The sequence below is a fragment of the Phycodurus eques genome, chromosome 7 (assembly GCF_024500275.1).
Source record: "Phycodurus eques isolate BA_2022a chromosome 7, UOR_Pequ_1.1, whole genome shotgun sequence".
Lineage (NCBI taxonomy): Eukaryota > Metazoa > Chordata > Actinopteri > Syngnathiformes > Syngnathidae > Phycodurus > Phycodurus eques.
This window is the reverse complement of record NC_084531.1, coordinates 18,106,504-18,128,155: the sequence shown is the minus strand read 5'-3', so window position 1 is coordinate 18,128,155 and position 21,652 is coordinate 18,106,504. Positions and strand designations below refer to the sequence as shown.

General features: G+C 41.6%; 1 protein-coding gene across 1 annotated transcript; it reads right to left on the bottom strand.

The window, feature by feature from the left end:
* Window positions 1-11,537: 11,537 nt before the first annotated feature.
* Window positions 11,538-20,929, bottom strand: LOC133405336 (sodium- and chloride-dependent GABA transporter 2-like). The gene is made up of 14 exons (XM_061682201.1): window positions 20,770-20,929; window positions 20,563-20,697; window positions 18,548-18,688; window positions 17,933-17,999; window positions 17,713-17,845; window positions 17,479-17,613; window positions 17,305-17,408; window positions 16,975-17,099; window positions 15,245-15,357; window positions 14,161-14,298; window positions 12,798-12,900; window positions 12,347-12,447; window positions 11,780-11,950; window positions 11,538-11,636 (listed from the first exon to the last, which is right to left on the bottom strand). The coding sequence occupies exons 1-14, from the start codon at window positions 20,927-20,929 to the stop codon at window positions 11,538-11,540; spliced, it is 1,725 nt and encodes a 574-aa protein (XP_061538185.1).
* Window positions 20,930-21,652: the final 723 nt, after the last annotated feature.

Here is a 21,652-nt window from a genome sequence, read left to right as displayed (position 1 = left end):
TAAGACCTGCATGAGAGGACAAATGTGATAAGCAAATCGGGAGTCAGTCCAAAAAGCATCCTCTCTCTATTTTTGTCTGAAGCTCTTCCTTTAGCATGGCACTCATTCTGACTAAAGTTATTGCACTTGCAAGTTTTATTCTTGGGATCTTTAAGAGTTCGACCTTGGCTTGGTCCATGACCAGACTACAATGGATCTCATTTCAGTCATTCTTATATCTTAGATAGGAGCACGAATTATATGACTAGCATCTAAAAAATTAAATTCAGTACAGGAAGTCCTCGAGTTACGAAGCACTCGACCTACGACGTTTCGACTTTACGACGCCCGTGCCTCCTCTGCCATTTTGTCCCAGCACATAGTATTTCTGCTTAGCGAGTGCATAGTGCTTGTCTGTGTTTGTGCGGCAGGAATATCTTTGCCTTTTTCCTCCATTTGGCCCAAAGCAAAATTGGATTTCGGGGCCCTGTGTTACTGCCGATAAGTATTGATTTTTGATCATTCGTACAACTGCTATAAACTCAATGTTACACTGTGCAGTTCTGTTTAACATTATGCTATTGTCAACCTGAAATGTCTTTACCCATGTATGGTTTTTACTCTCAAAAGGTCACATATTCAGTCACAAGTGCGGCGGGGGTTGATTTGAATATGATTTCGAGATGGTGTTGTGTTGATGTTGGTGGCAACAGTGTATGATGGCAACATAAGATAGTATACCAACTTGAATGATGCAAGAACAGCCGTTGTGAGTCAGCCAGGATTCCGCCCAAAAGCGGCGATGGTTAACTTGTCGTTACTGAATATTTACTAACTCCGTATGTTTTTTTCATAAATAAAGCTGCATAATAAGACAGAACTGGCAAGTATACTGTACATCACATTCTCGCAAATTTGTACTATTGCGAAAGTCCAAATACTGAAAGATGACGGCCCCGTAAGCTAGTGTGTGTAATGTTTTAAACATATTTTTGAGAATACTTGAAATGAACAGCGGCAGATAAAGAAGATATGCACATTTGAAATATCACAAACTTTTGGCCTCGTGGATTTAGTTCCCCTTTAAGAACTTGATTGTTACATTATTTAATTTTAAGTTTTGTGTTCTGGGTTTCCTTGATACCCCCTTGCCTCCCTAGGTGACAGAACATTTGGCACATGCCAAAAACTGCATTTATTGTAAAAGTGTCCTCTGCCATTGCAGTTTTCTTTAAATACAAAAAAATAAACCAATGTGCTAAAAATGTTTCCTGTAATATTAGTTTCATTAATGTCTCTTTTTTATTTTCCTAAAATGGGTTATTAAAATGAATTTATTAACTTTATATTAGGGGTGGGACTTTATGCATTAATTGAAATTAATTAATTAAAAACCAGTTAATTCGTTTTAAAAATTAACACATTTTAATTGCATTTTGTGTTCCAAACAACTCGGAAGATTTCCTGGTACACCGATGACACTGACGCACATGTCAGAGCTCGGCTACCGACGTGGAATAATTGCATGAAACAACATTGCAAGGACTGATGGGAAGCAAATTTCATTAAAAAAAAAAAACTGTGATCCACTGCCACACAGACTCCATTTAAATGCAATACTGTTCTTTAAAAAAAGGTATTTTAACTGTAGATCTGTTTAATTTTGACCAGAGATATTTTCTATTAGTTGTTCTACTATTTTGTTTTGAAATGAAATGAAATGAAATGCATTTTTCCAGAGTTATAAATATTCCTATCTGTAATTATTTGATTCAGTCATCCCAAAATCCATTAAAATGAAACTATGTTGATTTTTAGGACAATTTAAATGTGATTAATTGAGATTTGTGGATTACTAAGCCTCTAATTAAATTGATTAATTGTTTTATTTGAGTCCCACCCTTACTTTTTATGAATTGGTGATCAAATATTTATTTTGTATACATTTATCTCAGATAATTGGTTCACTTATTGTATTTATTGGAGATAAGATAAAAACTGTGAGTAAAATATACAGTTTTACACATATATTTATTGTTTAAAACGCACCTCATAATTGTAAAATTATTATTTTAAAAAAATCTAACAATAAAATGAATCCTGAAAATGATTACTTGTTATTAAAATAATCTATATTATATATTTTACAAAGTGATTTTAACGCCCCAACCCCCTCCGTTTACAAATGATCTGGCCCATTTGTGCGTTTTAAAATTCAAATGGCCCTTGAAAGCAAAAGTTTACTCTCTCACCCATTGGATGGGTTCAAGACTTGAAGTGTACCAGATTTTGAAGAACGGGTTGACACGCTCGCCTGTCATGTCCGCGATGATGCCACACAGCCGCTCCGCTCCTTCAATTATGTTCAACAGCACATAATAATGAGCCCATACTGTAACGACTACAAACCCCAATTCCAATGAGGTTGGGACGTTGTGTAAAACACAATTAAAAACAGAATACAATGATTTTCAAATCACTTTCAATGTATATACAATTGAATAAACTACAATGAAAATATATGTAATGTTCAAACTGATGAACAGTGTTTTTTTTGTTGTTGTTGCAAATATTGTCTTATTTTGAATTTCATGCCTGCAACAAAAAAACTGGGACAGGGACAACAAATGACTGGGAAAGTTGAGGAATGCTCAAAAAACACCTGTTTAGAACATTCCACAGGTGAACAGGTTAATTGGAAACAGGTGAGTGTCATGATTGGGTATGAAAGGAGTTTTCACGAAATGTTCAGTTGTTCACAAGCAAGGATGGGATGAGGTTCACCATTTTGTGAACAAGCGTGTGAGCAAATAATCCAATTGTTTAAGAACATCTCACAATGTACAATTGTTGAATTTAAGGATTTCATCATCAATAGTCCATAATATCATTCAATGATTCAGGAAATATGAAGAAATCTCTGCACGTTAGTGGCAAGGTCAAAAACCAACATTGAATGCCTGTGACCATCGATCCCCCAGGTGGCACCGGCGTCATTGTGTAAAGGATATTGTCACGTGGTCTCAGGAAGACCAACGAACAGCTTGGCAAACCATTGCCAGTCAACATAGTTTGTCGCTACACCTATAAATGCAAGTTAAAAAACCGCAGCTTCTCTGGTCCCGAGCTCATCTGAGATGAGCTGGTAACTTGCACTTATGCGAAGGCACAATTCATGCTGAAAGCTACCTAAAGGTTTTGGAGCAATATATACTGCTATCCAAGCAATGTCGTTTTCAGGGACGTCCCTGCGTATTTTAGAAAGACGATGCCAAGCAACATGTTTTGCACGTGTTGCAACGGCGTGACTTCATGGTAAAAGAAAACTGGTGTGCCATCAGTCCAGACCTGTCTTCCATTGACAATGTGTGGCGCATTATGAAGCCCCCAGACCCCAGAATAGACCCCAGAATGTTAAGCAACTGAAGTTGTACCTCAAGCAAGATTGGGAAAGAATTCCACATAAAAAGCTTCAGCATTTAGTGTCCTCAGTTCCCAAACAGTTATTGAGTGTTGTTAATAGAAAAGGTGATGTAACAGCGTGCTAAAGATGCCCTGGCCCCAGCTTTTAGAACATCAAGTTCAAAATGAGTGAATATTTTCAAAAAATATAAGATCATGCTTACCAGTTTGAACATTCAACATATTGTCTTTGCAGTGTATTCAATTGACTTTAGGTTGAAACGTATTTGCGAATCATTGTATTGTGTTTTTAATTAACATTTTCTCAACGTCTCAACTTCATTGGAATTGGGGTTTGTATCATACTTGTCAAGCCATTAATAATAATAAGCATAAACCTAGAAAAAATGTATTTGCGTCATAGTTGTTCACTTGATTAGTTTTTGGCAGTGATTTACTTTGACCGTAAGGGGGCATCACTGTGGCCAAAATCCACTGTTCACTGCTCGTCATGAGGTAAACATCAGTTATCTCCAAACCACATCGACTCACACGTCAAATTAAAGTCCTTGATGAAAGCTTACCAGATCTGTTATCCTTTTTGCCAATAAGTCATAAAGTATTGCACAACTTTCTCCCACAACTGCAGGCTATTAATTGCACCCCCTTGTTCTTCTGTGTTTTCCAACAGTTGGCATGTGTAGGGATCAGGCTGTCGCTCTTTACTGGCCAGCATGAGCACTCTTCTTGTCTGTGAAAACTTCCGCCAATCCAAAACAAATATACAGGCCACTTTTCGATTTGTGTCCCAGGCGCTATTCTGTTTTTGTTTTAGAAATAAAAATTGAAAATCGAACCCTTATTCAACTTTTCCTTACTTGTTCGAGACAACAAAAAAGAAAATCAAGCTGTTTTTGAATATGATTTTTTTCCATTTTAAAACACAAATCAAATAACCAGTCATTTTTCTATTTTTAATATCTGTCTCCAAACATTATATCCAATGATCTAAAGAGACTCAGACCGATTTACAACCCTTACACATTGTATGAAGTGACAGTTGACCACACGGCGATGTTTCAATGCTTCCTCTTGAATTACTCTGTTTTGTGGCGGCACTGGCTTGGGACAGGCTTGTAATGGTAGCGTAGCTATTAGCTAATAAGCGAATTAGGCCCTTGGAGCTATCCCTAGCTAATTGAACAGCAAAGAGTTTTTGCCCAGTGTATCTGGTACGATATAAAATGTCTCCATGAAATATCTTGGGGCAAGATAGGGCGTGTTTTTTGTTGTTGTTGGTTTTTTGTTGTTTTGTTTTTGTTGGTATTTCTATATTATTTGGAGTTTGGGGCAGAAAAAAAGGACATGCCCTGCAAAAACTCAAAATCTTTCCAAGAATATTTTATTTCTCGTCAAAACTCATTAAAATTACATCCAAAAATAAAAAATTGCCAGTGAACTGGAAAAATAAACGCTCCCCTGACAAAATTGTGTCAAAAAATAGCTTGAAACAAGTGTCGATCTCCTGTTCCATTCTTCCCTCACCCGTGAACAAGACTCCTTTGGGCAGGGTCTCATCCCCGATCTGGAGAGTGCACTTCACCCTTTTCCGACTGAGGACCCTGGGCTCAGATTTGGAGGTGCTGATTTTCATCCCAGCCGCTTCACACTCTGCTGCGAACCGCTCCAGTGAGTGTTGGAGATCACGACTTGATAAAGCCAACAGAACCACATCATCTGCAAAAAGCAGATACTTCCACGACCAAACCGGACCCCCTCTCTACGCCTCGATTGCTCCTTGAAATTCTGTCCATAAAAGTAAGGAACAGAATCGGACCCTCACCGGAAACGAGTCCGACTTACTACCAGCAATGTGGACCAAACTCTGACACTGGTCATACAGGGACCGAACTGCCCGTATCAGGGGGTTCGGTACCCCATACTCCCATGCACCCCCGTGGACCCTGCCGAGAGTGTAGAGCCGGTCCACTGTTCCACGGCCAGGACGAAAAGCACACTGCTCCTCCTGAATCTGAGATTCGACTTCCCGGCGGACCCTCCTCTCCAGCACCCCTGAATAGACCTTACCAGGGAGGCTGAGGAGTGTGATCCTCCTGTAGTTGGAACACACCCTCCAGTACCCCGTCTTAAAAAGGGGGACCGCCATCCCAGTCTGCCAATTCAGAGGCACTGTCCCCGATGTCCATGTAATGTTGCAGAGGCGTGTAAACCAGGACAGCTCCAAATGTTCAGACGTTCCCAGAAGACCCTCACAATATGTTTGGGCCTGCCAGGTCGGATCGGCATTTTCCCCCACCATCGGCGCCAACTCGCCACCAAGTGCTGATCAGTTGACAGCTCCGCCCCTCTCTTTCCCGAGTGTCCAAGACATGCGGCCGCAAGTCCGATGACACGACCACAAAGTCGATCATCCAACTGCAACCTAGGGTGTCCTGGTGCAAAGTGCACGTGAGGACGCACTTATGCTTGAACATGGTGTTCGTTATGGACAATCCGTCATGAGCACAGAAATCCAATAACAGAACACCGCTCGGGTTGTGATCAGAGGGCATTCCTCCCAATCAGGCCCTTTCAGGTCTCACTGACATTGCCCACGTGAGCATCGAAGTACCCCTGCAGAACGATGGAGTCCGCAGCGGGTGCGCTCTTCAGCACCCCCTCCAAGGACTCCAAATAAGCTAGGTATTCTGAACTGCTGTTTGGTGCATCAGCACAAACAACAGTCAGGACCCGTCCTGCCACCCGAAGGCGGAGGGAGGCTACCCTCTCGTCCACCGGGGTGCACTTGTCCTCTCACCATGCAATCTAAAATGTGTGGGAATTAAATAAATAAATAGAATTAGAATAAAATAACAACAACAACCTCGACAACAAAGAATACAACATTCTAAAGTGGATAGAGTAACCGCACCCCGGTGTCTTGAGCTTCGGGCATGTTCGGGGAGGACTCAATATAAATATATATATATATACATATACATATATATTATATATTTTTTATATATCATAAAACCCCATTTTAAGCTAAACTGTGGTTGAAAACTTGCTGGAAGTTACGTGTATGTATTACATAACATATACACAATGCAAATATGAATTTTAACTGACCCCATAACATCTTTGTCATCTGACCGTTAATTCGCCAAGTATGCACAATCTTGGGGAAAGTGGAATCCTGAAATTCCAAATGTAAGAGTTTTTGTGTAACGGAAGATTGAATTGGTGTGCATTCCCATATACCATGAAAATGGGTATCTGGGGTATTTTTGGTGCATTGCGTGCATATATTAGATGGATGAAAGTTTTTTGCATAGTGTACTGACTAAACTGTGTTCTACGGAGCACTTTATAATGTATAAGATGCAGATTTTCTATTTTTCTGGGGTCATTTTAAACATTACAAATCTGTATCCAGTAGCTACGTTCAGCGGACATGGAAAGGTCTTCTTCCCATTTGGTGATTGGTAAGTGCATTGATTTAGTACATGAAATTAATTTATAAATTATTGAGAGATTTCTTTCACTTTGCGGGAGAAGCTTCACTATTTGCTCGAGAAACTCCGGGAGTTTGAAGGTGCTCTGGAGTGTTGGGACTCATTTTTTTTTTTTTTATTGCTGCTTTTAATTTATTGTTGTCATGGTCTGTGTTTTGGTTTGGGTTGTGTTTAGTTTTGTTCCATGTTTTCCTGTGTTCCATGTTTGTCGTGTGCTCATTAAGTTGTTGTGTCCACCTGTTCTCGTCTGCTTTGTGTCGACCAATCAGCTCTCTCCAGCCACTCGTGTCTTGTCCAGGTGTTCCTCGTTGTCTCGTCTATCTGTTTGTATTTAGTTCCCTGGTTTCTTTCAGTTCTTGTCGGTTCATTGTCGTTGTCACATGTCTCTGCCATGTCATAGTCGTCAGTTGTCTTTATCATTGTCAGGTGTCATTTTCCGTTTCTATTCCACGTCTTACTCACAGGTCATAGTTTGTTTCCAGTTTTAGATATTCCAGTGTTTCTTTGTTACTTTGATTTGATTGGTATCTGTTGTGGGACTTTGTTTAGTTTTCCCTTTTTGAAGATTAAATATTATTTGGAGACTCCCGCACTCCTGCCTTGCCTCCCTGCTTCCCTGCAATTGGGTCCACCATGTTCTTGCCTTGCGTTACTCGCCCTCGCCTTAACCACGTACGTGACAATTGCATTGAAGAAAGTTTCTGCCTGTTATTTGGAATTCTTGGAACAGTTCATCATATGTCCTAAAAACATTATTGTTAAATAGATGTTGTAGGTGGTTAATTCCATGTTTTCCCCACGTACTAAAATGAAGGGGTATATTATTAATTTCGAAATCTGGATTATTACAGATTGGGGAGAGCATACTGGGAGCTAATTGAGATCCTGTAGATTCTCAACTTTGCCACCAAACCGTTAAGGTGGATGCGATTATTGGGTTCTTGAAGCATTTATGGCATTTAAGACTTGTGGAAATAAATGGGAGTTTTGGGAGTTTGAAGCGCCCGGGGAGCAGTTCAGGGTATCAGTGTCTTGCTCAAGGACACTACAGCCGTGAGTCCGGGGCATGTTGGCGGATGGTTCAGTTGGGGTCTTGAACCTTGGTCACCCACTGTGGCAGGCAATGATCTTAACCACTGAGGCCACGGCTGCCCAACTAACCTCTCTTGACTCTCTCTCTCTCTCTTAGGAAATTTGACAAAAGACAAAATGATTTCCCGATTTAATTTCCAAAACAATTTTAACTCATGGAGTGCTAGGTCATTCACACTCACACCTACGGACAATTTAGAGTCTTCAATGAACCCACCATGCATGTTTGTGGAATGTGGGAGGGAACCGGAGTACTCTGAGAAAACCCACGCATGCACGGAGAAAACATGCACACAGGAAGATTAGAACTGTGAGGCAGATGTGCTCACCACTCACCCACCATCCCACCGTATATACCGTATATACAGTATAATTATGTATGTGTGTGTGAGTGCACGCACTTTACTATTTCGTTGTTAGTCACATATCATTGTCATAATTAGTGGTGATCATAAGCATTATTCAGATGTACATCTTGTTCCTGTAATGTTTATTGGCGCTATCTGAAAAGATCAATAAACATTATGGGGTGAAAAAAAAAAAAGAAAAAGTACAGGAAGCTACTTCACAGGGGATGACTGCAAACAGAGTCAATAGTTTTGAATAACAGGTTCTGTTTATTTGACTGAATAAACAGCTTCAAGCAAAGACATTTGGCATCACTTGAGTTAAGGCTTCATGAGCAACACTGGCATCTTCCAGATTTAACTGAATAAACAGCTTCAAGCAAAGGCATTTGGCATCGGTTGAGTCAACATTGGTGCACCTCCCTTTTTCAAGTGTTCAATACTTTTTCCCTGTCATTTCACATTATTACACACAATTTATGACCTTATTTGTTCTACCTTCTTTGTATGTTTGGATTACTTGGGTTGTTCCCAACATCTGGTGAAATTTTCATGTCAGTAACACATTTGGAAATGTGTAGTGAGACAAATGGTGACCTGTTAAATACTTAAATGATGAAAAGCTGAATAAATCTCCCTCAGAAAGTTCTAACGTAAAGGATATTCATGGACGAGACGCTGTTTTCATTATTTTTAAAAAGCTCATGTCTTTTTCTCACAGAATAAGTAAGGAAGCAATCTTGTCTTGGTGGGGTTTTATTACAAAGAAAGAAGAAATATTTTGCAAAGAGAGGAAAAGGTACAAGGGTGACCCCTTACTGAAGAGCAAGTAAAGAAACAACAAGACTGAGAAAAACAGCTAGCAGTCACAATATGGCCGGGAACAGCTAGTATGCACAACATGGCCGAAAAACAGCTCGTTGTCACAACATGGCTGACTAAGAGCTATGGAACAATAATATATGTGAAGGTTGTATAAAACTAATAGAAGTAATATGTGGCATATATGAAACAAATTTTCCAACTCAGCTCCCCCCTTTTGATAAAATAACATAATCTGCTATTAATCACATATAAAAGGAAAATTACTAAACATTACTTATCACTAAGTAACCAAAAATTACAAAAATAGAATGGAACAATCAAAATGATATAACAGTATAACATATTCACAAAAACAACCTCATAATTATCTAGAAATTCACATCTTAGGTTTAAGAAAATCCTTCATAAGCGGATTTGTAAATCAGTCATGCAATGAAGTTAGACTGAGGAGTATGACTCATTGAGAGGAAAGTTTAGCAAAACACCAGCCAGTAGCGGGGGACGTTGTCAGTGGATCATCAGAGGTCAGCTGTGAATAGTGGACAAATGCAGTGCCAAACATGCGAGAGTCTAAAGCGGGGAGCTGAGTTGGAAAATGAGTTTCATATATACCGCATATTACTTCTATTAGTGTACAGGTCACCTATTATGTCTCGTATGGGAGAAAAATATGGAAAGGAAGTCTGTGGAATGCGTGGGGATGTGCATAAATGAATGGGGTTTCCCAGCAATAGGGAGCCGGAGTACAACACAGCTACAACAACTAAAAAATAGGTTGACGGAAAAAGGAAGTTGTTTGAGAGAGAACAAAAACATTGTAGAATGCATTCGACGACGGCCTCGTGGACAACAAAGCATCGCGGAACCAGATTTGAGGAGGTTGAGGCCAGGCGTTGAACAGGGGAGGGGACGTGGAGGGTGTAGAAGATGCTTCCGTTGAGGAAAGAAGGGACATGTGAAAGTGAAGGTGATGGAAGAATCAGCTGAAATGCAGGACGGTTATTTGTAATTTGTCAAGGTTTTGAGAAACTATCTCGCTAGAAGACATTTGGTCTGGGGAAAAAAAAAAAACTTCAGTGCAACTAGTGAACATCTGAAGTGTGCCCTGCAGTCCTCCCCCACTCTTGGGCTTTCTGATTCACCCAAGCCCTTTGTTCAGTTTGTGGACGAATGTCATAGCGACCTCATTCTCCCGGTGGAGTACTTCCCTTTGTCAACTTGATCCGGTGGCACGGGGACTTCCTGCGTGCCTTTGCGCGGTGGCCGGCTGTTAACAGGCCGTTCTCGCTACACGTGACTACGTGGGGTATTCTCCGCTAACTTTGTGTGTTCCTCAACGTGTAACTTCGATCTTAAAGGAGCAACGCTCGTGACGTTGCGACTTCCTCACCGCTCCCTTCTCACTACTCGGAGCGAGCGGCTGAGTTGATAGCGCTCACTGAGCCCTGCCGCCTAGCAGAAGGTATATCTGTCACAATCGACATGGACTGTCATTATGCCTTCGGAGTGGTTCGTGACTTTGAGGCCCTCTGGCGCCATCGCATCTTTTGAAATCTGACTTTAAACCTATTCTTCATCATGAGCTCCCTTCTGTTATCGCTGTCTGCAAATGTACAGCGTGCACCAACATATCTGACCCTGTCTCTGAAGGAAATGCAGTTGCAGATGCCGCGGCCAAGGCATCACTGACTTTCACTCACTGTTTACTCCCACTGAACGCATTTTGTGGCAGCAGTGCAGGGCGTCTTTTTTATGGATGGTGTTTGGATGGGCCCAAATGGTAACGCCTTGCCTCCCTCGTTGCCTGCTTTTTTTTCTTTTTTTCTTTTGTGTTATGCAAAATTGACACATGGGTTGACATGTGGGTTAGACCATATGTCTACAGGGGGGGATGATTGCTGCAGTTCAGAGTCAGTGGTTTACAAAGGGCCTTTGCACTTTTGCAGCTAATAATGGATTTTGTAGAATTGACCCCATGTATAATTTCAACGATGCCTTAAAAACACTCTCTCAGCATCAACACCCAATTTTTTCGTGTCTTGCAGCAGCTTTTGTTTGCAGTTTTTTGGTCATGAACCTCATTTTCCTGATCCATACATAAATATGCTTTATTTCTGTGCTGCCAACATTGCATTGTGTACACGATGTCATTTCAATAAATGTAAGGTAAAAGAGCCATTGCCAGTTTACTGTGTACGAAAATGATCATGATAAAGCAAAAATATCCAGTACAGGACTGAAAACGATTGTGTCCTTGATACAGTGGGAATATATTTTCATGAATGTGAAGAACACAGGCCACCATTTTACTCTAAGTTCACATTTGTTGTTTATGACTTTATTGTCATACGTTCAATGTTAAGAAACATAATGAGAATCATTCAAGAGCCTCTTCAGTGATGTGTTGCAGCGCTGTCTCTGTCTTTAGGGTCAGCGAGCAGTCAGGCGGCGTGGGCCAGCACAGGCGATGGAGACGCTAATAAATGGATACAAACAAAACTGTTGTATTGAAATATGCCAACATTTTATATAAAGCCATTGAGGAAATTATTCGCTTTTTGATTTAGAGAAAACGTGTCATTCTTTCACAGTGCAGTGTCAGCGGTGGACTCGGCCCACCTGACTGAGATTCCCTGTGGTGGTGCTCAGCTTGTACAGCGCCCAGCCCGGTACCAGCAGGATGGAGGAGAGAACCATCATCCAGCCCAACAAGTAGGCCCAGGTGGGGTACACGTACCGGCGGTTGAATGTCAGTGGCTGGTATTCAACTAGAGAATATATAAAGGAGCCCTGGACAAAAAGAAAGAAATACAATTTATACATCAGATTCACCTGCACAGTTTGTGCCGGGACACATCATGGCACCCTAAGCTAAATTTGATTTTGAGGTCCTGGATTTCTGCCGACAATATTGATTATTGACTGTTCGTATACCTGCTATACGCGCAGTGTTACACATCTGCAGCTGTGCAGCTTTGGGTAATGTTGTTTACATTATCCTCTTGTCAACCCCCCCCCCCCCCCCCCCCCCCTCTTATCTACGAATTAACTGGCCCATTTGTTTCTTTAAAAAAAATCAAATGACAATTGAGAAAAATAGTTTGCCAACCCCTGCATTACATTTTGCAGGTGTACCTAATCAAATGTCTGAGCGTAATCCAGCTAAAACCAAAAGGTCCCACGCACCAGTGAAATCAAGGGGGTCAGGTAAAGCCAGCAGATTTTGAAGAACGGGCTGGCCCGCTCGCCTGTCATGTCCGCTATGATGCCGCGCAGCCGCTCTGCTCCTTTACAGACAAGTACGTACAACAGCACATAATAATGAGCCCATATTGCTTGTCAAGCCATTAGTAATACCAAGCAGAACCAGACCTAGAAAAAAGGTGAATGATAGGTGTTTACTTGATTAGTTATTGGTAATGATTTACTTTGACCATCAGATGGAATTGCTCTGATCAAAGGTCAATGTTCACTGCTCGTAACAAGGCAAAAACAAATCTGTTATTTAAAAGCCACATCGACTCAAGCGCCAAATTAAAATCCTTGATGAAAGCTTGCCAGATCTGTCATCCTTTTTGTCGATAAGTCATAAATGCTCACAGAATGAAGCAAAAACACAGAAGACACACCGACTTACCAAATATCCAGCCCACTGCCAAGCTTTCAAACACACAGAGAAAGAGGATGCAGGTTCCATTGCAAGCATAGTAGTCAAACATCTGGAAGATGTACATTCCTCCCTGAGGACGACATCAATTATTTTTATTCAATGACCACTGTATTAGGTTCTCCTGTACAATGTAGAGTAATAGTAATAATTAATTAATATGAATATGACTAAAAATAGCCAACACGGTAGACGACTGGTTAGCACATCTGCCTCACAGTTCTGGAGACTGGGGTTCAAATCCCGGCCCCACCTGTGTGGAGTTTGCATGTTCTCGCCGTGCCTGCGTGGTTTTTCTCCGGGCACTCCGGTTTCCTCCCACATTCCAAAAACATGCATGGTAGGTTGAGTGACGACTCTAAATTGTCCGTAGGTGTGAATGTGAGTGCGAATGGTTGTTTGTTTCTATGTGCCCTGCGATTGGGTGGCGACCGGTTCAGGGTGTACCCCGCCTCTCGCCCGAAGATAGCTGGGATAGGCTCCAGCTCGCCCGTGACACTCGTGAGGATAAGGATGTAAATGGATGAATAAAAATATACAAGTATATAATTACAAATTATGAATTCCAGGACAATCGTTAACCCGAATTAAAAATGATAATTAAAAATATAATTAATTCATTAATTTATGCCTTGCATCTTGTAAACCTGTGCAGGTATGCCTAGTAAAGTGTCCAATGTGTGTACTATATTTATTATCAATATACAGAATCTCATAACGGTGACTATACAACCATCACATTTTGGTAAATATTTGATTGTATATTTTCATGGGACAGCACTGAAGAAATGATGCTTTGTTACAGTGTATAGTAATCAGTGTATAGCTTGTATAACAGGGCAAATTTACCGTCCCCTCAAAATAACTGAACACACCAATGATGCCTAAACTGCTTGCAACAAAAGTGAATACACCCAAAAGTGAAAATGTCAAAATTGAGCCCAAAGTGTGGGGTCAGTCTTCTTCTAGCCGAGAGCAGGCCATCTTTATGTACAGCAACAATTCTTTTTTCAGACCCTCAGAGATTTGTTTTCCCCCATGAGCTTGAACTTCCAGTATGAGAGTGCGAGTGATAACGCCACATTTAACACAACTGCTCCCTATTTATACCTGACACCTGGGAAAACTAATGAGTCACATGACACTGAGAAGGGAAAATGGCTAATTGGGTCCAATTTGGACATTTTCACTTACTTTTGTTGCACGTGGTGTAGACATTAATGACATTAATTGACACTGCTGTACAAGCTCTCAAAAATGCTTATGGCCTTCAAATGAAGTGTTTTGCAACAGCACAGATGGCTTCAGCGTGAGTGTGAGCTAATATTCCGACCTCGGTGATCATGACGAGCTGCGAGAAGAAACACGTGAGGCAGAAGAGCAGGAGGAAAGCTTCTCGCCTGCCCACGCGACGCATCACTGTGGGAAATATGTCTGAGAAAGACGTCATTACCACCTCCATGCTGACAAACTGCAGAGTAAAGAGTCATAAGGTCACATCCAGGAAAAAAGGATTGCGAAGCAAACATCCAACTCAATATTTCCTTACATTTGTTGAGCCAAGACACATTATACATGAAAAAGATCTCACGCCACACCACTAAATAAAAAGGTCACAAAAAATATATACAGTGAGGCCCCGCAAATGGTTCGACATTTGCAAATTCATCGAGTTGCAGATTTTTGGGGAGGGAACCGATCCTCTATTATTTACTCAAAAACTCACCTATTCACGCTTTTCGTATTGCTTTGACCAAAGTAAAGTATTACTCTGACACCATCTTGTGGCATCTTAGTGGCTAGGAACTATATTTAAGTGAGTTGAGGAGCTCCATTAGACAGAATTGGGCTTTACTGGCATCTTGTGGCATTTTGCTGCCAAGGAACTTTGGTGAAGTGAGTTGAGGAATTTCATTTAGTCAAAGGTAGTGCCAAAATTGTGGCATCGCTATTGTTAGATATATTATTTATTGTTTATTCATTATAATGTTTGGTGAGATAAATCCAACAGCTATGCAAATGTAAACCTGTTTGGGTTGGTGTCATTTTTTTCTGTCCCTATTCCCCACAATTAGCGATGGGAACACGATATAAACACTGACACTGTATCATGAAATAATCGCCTTCTCAATTTGCTCACAAATATACTTAGTGTGAAATCCGGGCCTGTTTAGTTGAAAAAGCAAAGCTATTATTCTGTAAGAGGTGGCTACACAAATTAATTGTACCTTCTGCCATCTGGTGGAAGAGCATTTAATTGTTCTGCCTGCCTCAATAGGACACTGGCGTTAATAGATAACAAAGATACATTATTCATAGTAGATTAATAATTTGGGGCCAAATTAAGTGGCACTGGATAATTTCCCGCAGCATTCCAATGATCTCTCACAGCAGTGGTTGGAAATCACTGCTCTAACCTGTGTGTCCAAGCCCAGGAGGATGATCATGACGAAGAAGCAGATTGACCACACTTGAGGCAGCGGCATCATGGCCACCGCCTGAGGGTAGGCGATGAACGCCAAGCCTGGACCTGAAACAACACCCGCATGCACCCCCAACATTTACCATTCAAATGTTCTGAAGCGGGCAATAGTCTGGGCAACATAGTAGCGTAGTGGTTAGCATGTCTGCCTCACAGTTCTGAATTTCCGGTTTAAAATCTTTGCAAGTTTGCATGTTTGCCGGGTACTCCGGCTACATTCCACACTCTAAAATCTTGCATGTTAGGTTAATCAAATCTTTAAATCAAACATACAGTAGGTGTGATTGAATGTGAACATGAATGGATGTTTGTCTTCATGTGGCCTGGGATTGACTGGCGACCAGTCCAGAGAGTCTCTCACCCGAAGAGATAGGCTCCAGCTCATACGCGACCTTCATGAGGACAAGCATTGTAGAAAATGGATCAAAGTCCAACAATCTAGTGAAATCATTGTTAAGTTTTAAAACCATGGGGCACTATGTTCGTATTGCACAATAATGACATCATGTATTATTGTTTGGTTTGTTTGGATTTAACAGAACAAGAAACATGTTACAAAGTCTCGAAATGAGCAACACTTCAGATGTATTCCAGTGTAGTTTTACATGTCAACTAGCGAAAAACACTCATCATCGTTTATAAAGAAGACAAGAGGGATACCCTATTTTACTGCATGAAGATTTATTTTTTTGACCGGATTTCTGCAAATAGTGGACAGGAGTATTTATGCGTGTAGAAATTCTGTCCATAAAGGTTAAGAACAGAATCGGTGACAAAGGGCAACCCAACCCTCACTGGAAACTGCTGGCAATGACCAAACTCTTGACACCAGTTGTGCAGGGACCTGTACTCCATACTACTCCCGGAGCATCCTCCAGAGAACTGAAGGACACTAGGCCTTCTCCAAGTCACCAAAGAAAATATAGACTGGTTGGGCAAATTCCCATGCAACCTCCAGCGCCCTACAGCGAGTGTAGAGATGGTCAACTGTTCCACGGCCGGGACCAAAACCACACCATTCTTTGTAATACGTCATTCCTCCAGAATGTGAGATGAGACTTCCCGATGGAACCTCCCTTCCAGCACCCCCAAATTAGACGTTATCAGGGAGGCTGAGGAGTGTGATTCCCCGATAAATTGATTTCCCTCCTGTCCCCCTTCTTAAAAACGGGGACCACCATTTTAGTGTGCCAATCGAGAGGCACTGTCCCTGATGTCCACGTGATGTTGCAGTGATGTGTCATCCAGCACTGCCCCAAAACATCCAGAGCATTTAGGAACTCCGGGCAGATCTCATCCACCCCCGGGGCCCTACCACTGAGGAGGTTTTTAACCAACTCGGCGACTTCAAACTCAGAGTGGGAGAGCCCACCTCAGAATCCCCAGACCATGTGGACCGGAGCGGGAACTCAGTCTTGCTAATTTAGCAACTTTTTCTAGCCCAGGTAGGGCTAGAAAAAGTTGCAATTCATCTAATTTCAATCATGATCGCGATTTTGGCTGCGATTATTTTATTATTTTGCCCATAATCGTGTTGCCCTACCCTCAAGCAACTATAAAAGTAATGAGCAACCAATCTGGCGACTTTTTGTGGCGCTATCTGCAGAAGACCCCTCCTTTCTCTTCTTTTTCATACAGTGAGACTCAAGAGGATTGCAAGTTTACCTGACTCAGCCACATCTGCGATAGTAACGCCATGCTCATGAGCCATGAATCCCAGCACCGAGAAGACAGCAAAGCCAGCTACCACACTGGTGCAACTGTTGAGCAAACACAGCCAAAAGCAGTCCCTGCAACACACAAACCACTATTTTCTGAGCAATGGGTTCAAATTATTGAGAGGCTGTAGCTCTTCGCAACAGTTGGAATGAAATTTGTCCAAAGGGACCATTTGTAAACCACATAATTACACATGTAGAATTTGGACTATAACATTCTGGGAAGCGTTACATTTATTTGAGTAACATATTGGTAGTACTGTGTTGTGACGCTTACTTGTAGCAATTGTTGCTGTGGGTGTTGTAGCTACCCAGTACAGCCAGGGTGCCCACACCGATGCTGTATGAGAAGAAGAGCTGCGAGATGGCGTCCATCCACACCTGTGTAAAAAGACCCCTGCTGTCATTAGTACGTTTGCCTTCCATCACAATGCACGCAACACATTCCTACTTGAGAGTCTGTGAGTCGCGACAGGTCGGGCAGAAGGTAGAACTCCACTCCTTGTCTGGCTCCCGGAAGAGTGAGTCCCCGGATCAAAAGGGCTAGGAGCATCGCGTAAGGGAAAGTAGCAGTAAAATACACCACCTGGATGGGAGGAAGGTCCCGAGATCGTCAGGGCCTTTAAACTAGTTTTCTTTGTTTGTTTGTTTTGTTTTGTAGTTGGTGCTGTTTAATGGACTTCACCTTTCCAGTTGATTTCACCCCTTTCCAGATGCAGAAGTAACAAATGACCCACATAGCCAGGAGGCAGAGAAGCACCTCCCACCTGATGCTGCCAATCTCCTCAATACCTCCAGAGATTTTCAACACTCGACGTCTGGAAAGGGTGGAAAAAACACCACACAAAAAAAAACATGTTGATGTAGTTTTTAAAGATGCAATTTTAGTGTTTTATCGTCCTTACTCCCAGAATTCTGTTGCTGCCGAGGTTCCTTTGGTGTGGTTCCTTATTGTAACATCGACACAATCAACTGAAAGAATAAAAGGTATTCACACTGAGGCACATTGAAGTGTATACAATGTGTACAGTACATGATGGCTAATGGCGTATTGGTACATTCGCCTGACTTTGATGCAGATAGTGTGGTTTCAGTTCCCACTCACTGACAGTGTGAATGCGAGAGTTAATGGTTGTCTGTCTCTCTATGTGCCCTGTGACTGACTGGCGATCAGTCTGGGGTGTATTCCGTATTTTGCCCTAAACGTTACCTGGGGTACGCTCCAACTCCTCATGACTTTGAACATAATAAGTGGTACTTTCTAGAAAATGGATGGGTGGACTATACATTTATATTTTCACTCAGGGGTGTACTCACTTTTGTTGCCAGTGGTGGTTGTAGCTTGAGTTATTTTGAGGGAACCGTAAATTTACACTGTTATACAAGCAAAATTGTAGCAAAATGTCATTCCATCAGTGACATCCCATGAAAAGGCATCACAAATATTTACAGAAATGTGAGGGGTCAGGGGTCCTCGCCCCAAAAAACCACTGACGCCTATGTTGTGGTCTGGACCTCACCTGTATTCCAGTAGTTGTCGCAGGTGCTCCAGGGCAGCGTGGAGTTGAAGGAGAACACCAGGTAGAAGAGAGCCCAGGACAGAATAATGATGTAGGTCGTGCAGCTGTAAAACAGGATGAGCTGCCCGCCGTAGCCGATACCTGACGGACATCACAGATTTGAGGTTCAAGGTTTTCTTTATTCATCTCTGTAAGGAGGAATTTGTCTTGCAGCGAGGGACAGCTGCATCGTTGAAAACAAACAATGGTACATTAACATTAAATAATTACCACATCCCATTAGTGCAATTCAACTTTTCACACTACCCATCCATATTTCATAGTCGCGTCTTTTGGTTGTTTGCTTAATTGACGAGGAATACATTAGTTGTTGTTGTTTTTAATCATCTGTTTCGGGCGGCGTGGTGAACGACCGCTGAGCACGTTATACAATATTGAACAGTATTGATATTTGATACTGATCTATCGATACTGTATCATAACAGGCCGCACTGTGGACGGTCATAAGAGGCCGCACGGTGGACGACTGGTTAGCACATCTGCCTCACATTTCTGAGGACCCAAGTTCAAATCCGACCTCGGCTGTGTGGAGTTTGCATGTTCTCCCTGTGCCTGTGTGTTTTTTCTCCGGGTGCTCTGGTTTCCTCCCACATCCCCAAAACATGCATGGTTAATTGAAGACTCTAAATTGTCCATAGGTGTGAATATCAGTGCAAATTGTTGTTTGTTTATATGTGCCCTACGATTGGCTGGCAACCAGTTCACGGTGTACCCAGCCTCTCGCCCGAAGATAGCTGGGCTCCGGCACACCCGCAACCCGCGTAAGCGGTAAAGTAAACGGATGGGTAATATTTGTTTCATTTGCAAAATAGTACCTTGTATCTTCAGCCACAATTTAACAGTTCATACTCACGGTTCAGTACATTGTGGTGTTGAACATAATGTATGTTTGTTGTTAGCCTGAACAAAGTGCACCACATGAATGCAACATGGGAGTGAGGCAAATAAAATACTCAACATATGACCACAACATTCAGTAAAACTGTACAACCTCAATAAAATACAAGATATGGTAAAGTAAACTGCATTTACAAAGATAATAATATTACTTATTTGGTGCCTGATGTATTGATACCAAATAATAACATGGAACAATGCAATATCTCACTATTGATATTTGACACAGATGTATCAATCCTACCACATAACAGATAAAGATCCGATATTGCAATTCTATGCTTTTGTATCAGCACTGTATCATAAGAGAGAACACTCCAACTATATATCACATTATCAATATTTGATGCTGGCGAATCGGTACCGTATCGTAACAGATAATGAGATAATGAATCAAAATGTCAATATTTTAATTGGATGTATTGATACTGCATTGCAACTTTATGACATATGACAATAGAGTATTGATATTTGATGCTGTTATAGTGATAATGTCAAATAACGCGTAGTGATCCGATATAATGCAATATCAATATTCGTATCTGTCGATACTGTAGCTTACCAGATAACGATGCGATGTATCACCATATTGATTTTGATACAGATGCAATAACACTTTTTTCAGAATAAATAACAATACAATATATCACAATATTGATATTTGATGCTAATGTCTCAGTACTCTATCATAACAGATGACAATATGAGAAATCAAAATATAAATATTTTCCCCCACCACCACTCGTTTGTGAAAGTACCGTATATTTAGTTAACTCCTCATTTTTTGTTGAAATTGAAGGAAGCGCTTGTGATGTTAATTGTTTTCTTACTCTGATAACCATGACAAAGCATTTGTGTTTATGTTTTTGTGTTTGTCAATGAGTGACGTTTCACTCGCATTCACTCCTCTCAGTGGTGTGACCTCAATGAAACATTGAGCTGTCCAAACTGATGGAAAAAAAGGTAAGCTGCAAGTGGCACTTTTTTGACAGGACTCTAGCTCCTTCCCGTTTTGTGTTTCAGAATGGCTAGCTTATACATGATGGATTGTTGCCCACCTTCAGCCAGGGGGCAAATCTTCCTCCAGCAGCTGATGCCCCCCTCTTGGGTGTGCTGGCCCATGGTGGTCTCCAAAAGGAAGAGCGGAACACCACACGTCACCAGAAACACCAGATATGGCACCAGGAATGCACCTGAATGTTACACATACTCTATGGCGATATGTCCAACTTTTGGGACAAGCTTTGATCCGCACATTTGCTCACCTCCACCGTTTTTGTAGCACAAATACGGAAACCTCCACACATTGCCCAGGCCCACAATGTTCCCAGCAACAGCCAGAAGAAACTCCACCTTGCTTCCCCAGTGCCCTCGCTCCTCAAGCGCATTTTGGCCTGGCTTTAAGCCACGATTTTTGCCGCACATTCCTTCAAACCACGCCGCAAATCTTACTTCCTTTCGGCCACACACACCACACTGGCCGTCCAGTTTTAATTCCATGTCACGTAATGAGCAACTGGACAAGCAGTTAATCAGTTCCGAGTAGAAGGGTCAATTATCTCCAGCAGCCTACTATGCAACTGAATTTTAATGTTGGTTTTGATGGTGTGACTTGGAGAGCTACTGTAAGTACTGTATTTTTTGAGCTGGTACTTGCTGTACGTCCTTCTCTCACGGGTCCTTTCCAGTGACAGAGATTGCCAGTGTTGTACCTGTAGTGTATTTTTAATACGAACTTGAAGAGATACATTTTTACAGTATAGCAGGATGCCTGCAGAAGTGTTGCCTGCTTCTCCCCCCTGCAGTTTACAGGACAATATGTCTTCTGGGTAAACAATGAATCGAGCCATAAACGGAGGCTGCTGGTGTAACATCAAAGGTTACGACCCCCGTTTGGTGCGTCAAATCCTGTCTCGTTCATTACTTTTGGTTTCGGTTGATTCAATGAGAAGACGGTGAATGTGAATGTCTGTGTCAATATGTGCCCTGTGACTGGCAACCAGTTCTAGTTGTAGTCTCCCTTTTGCCCCAAGTCAGCACCCCGTGACCCTGAACAGGATAAGCAATTTCAGAATGGACGGATGGATTGAAAATTATTATTTGTATCAGAATTCACATTTCTGTATGTTAGCATTAAGGTAGTTGAAG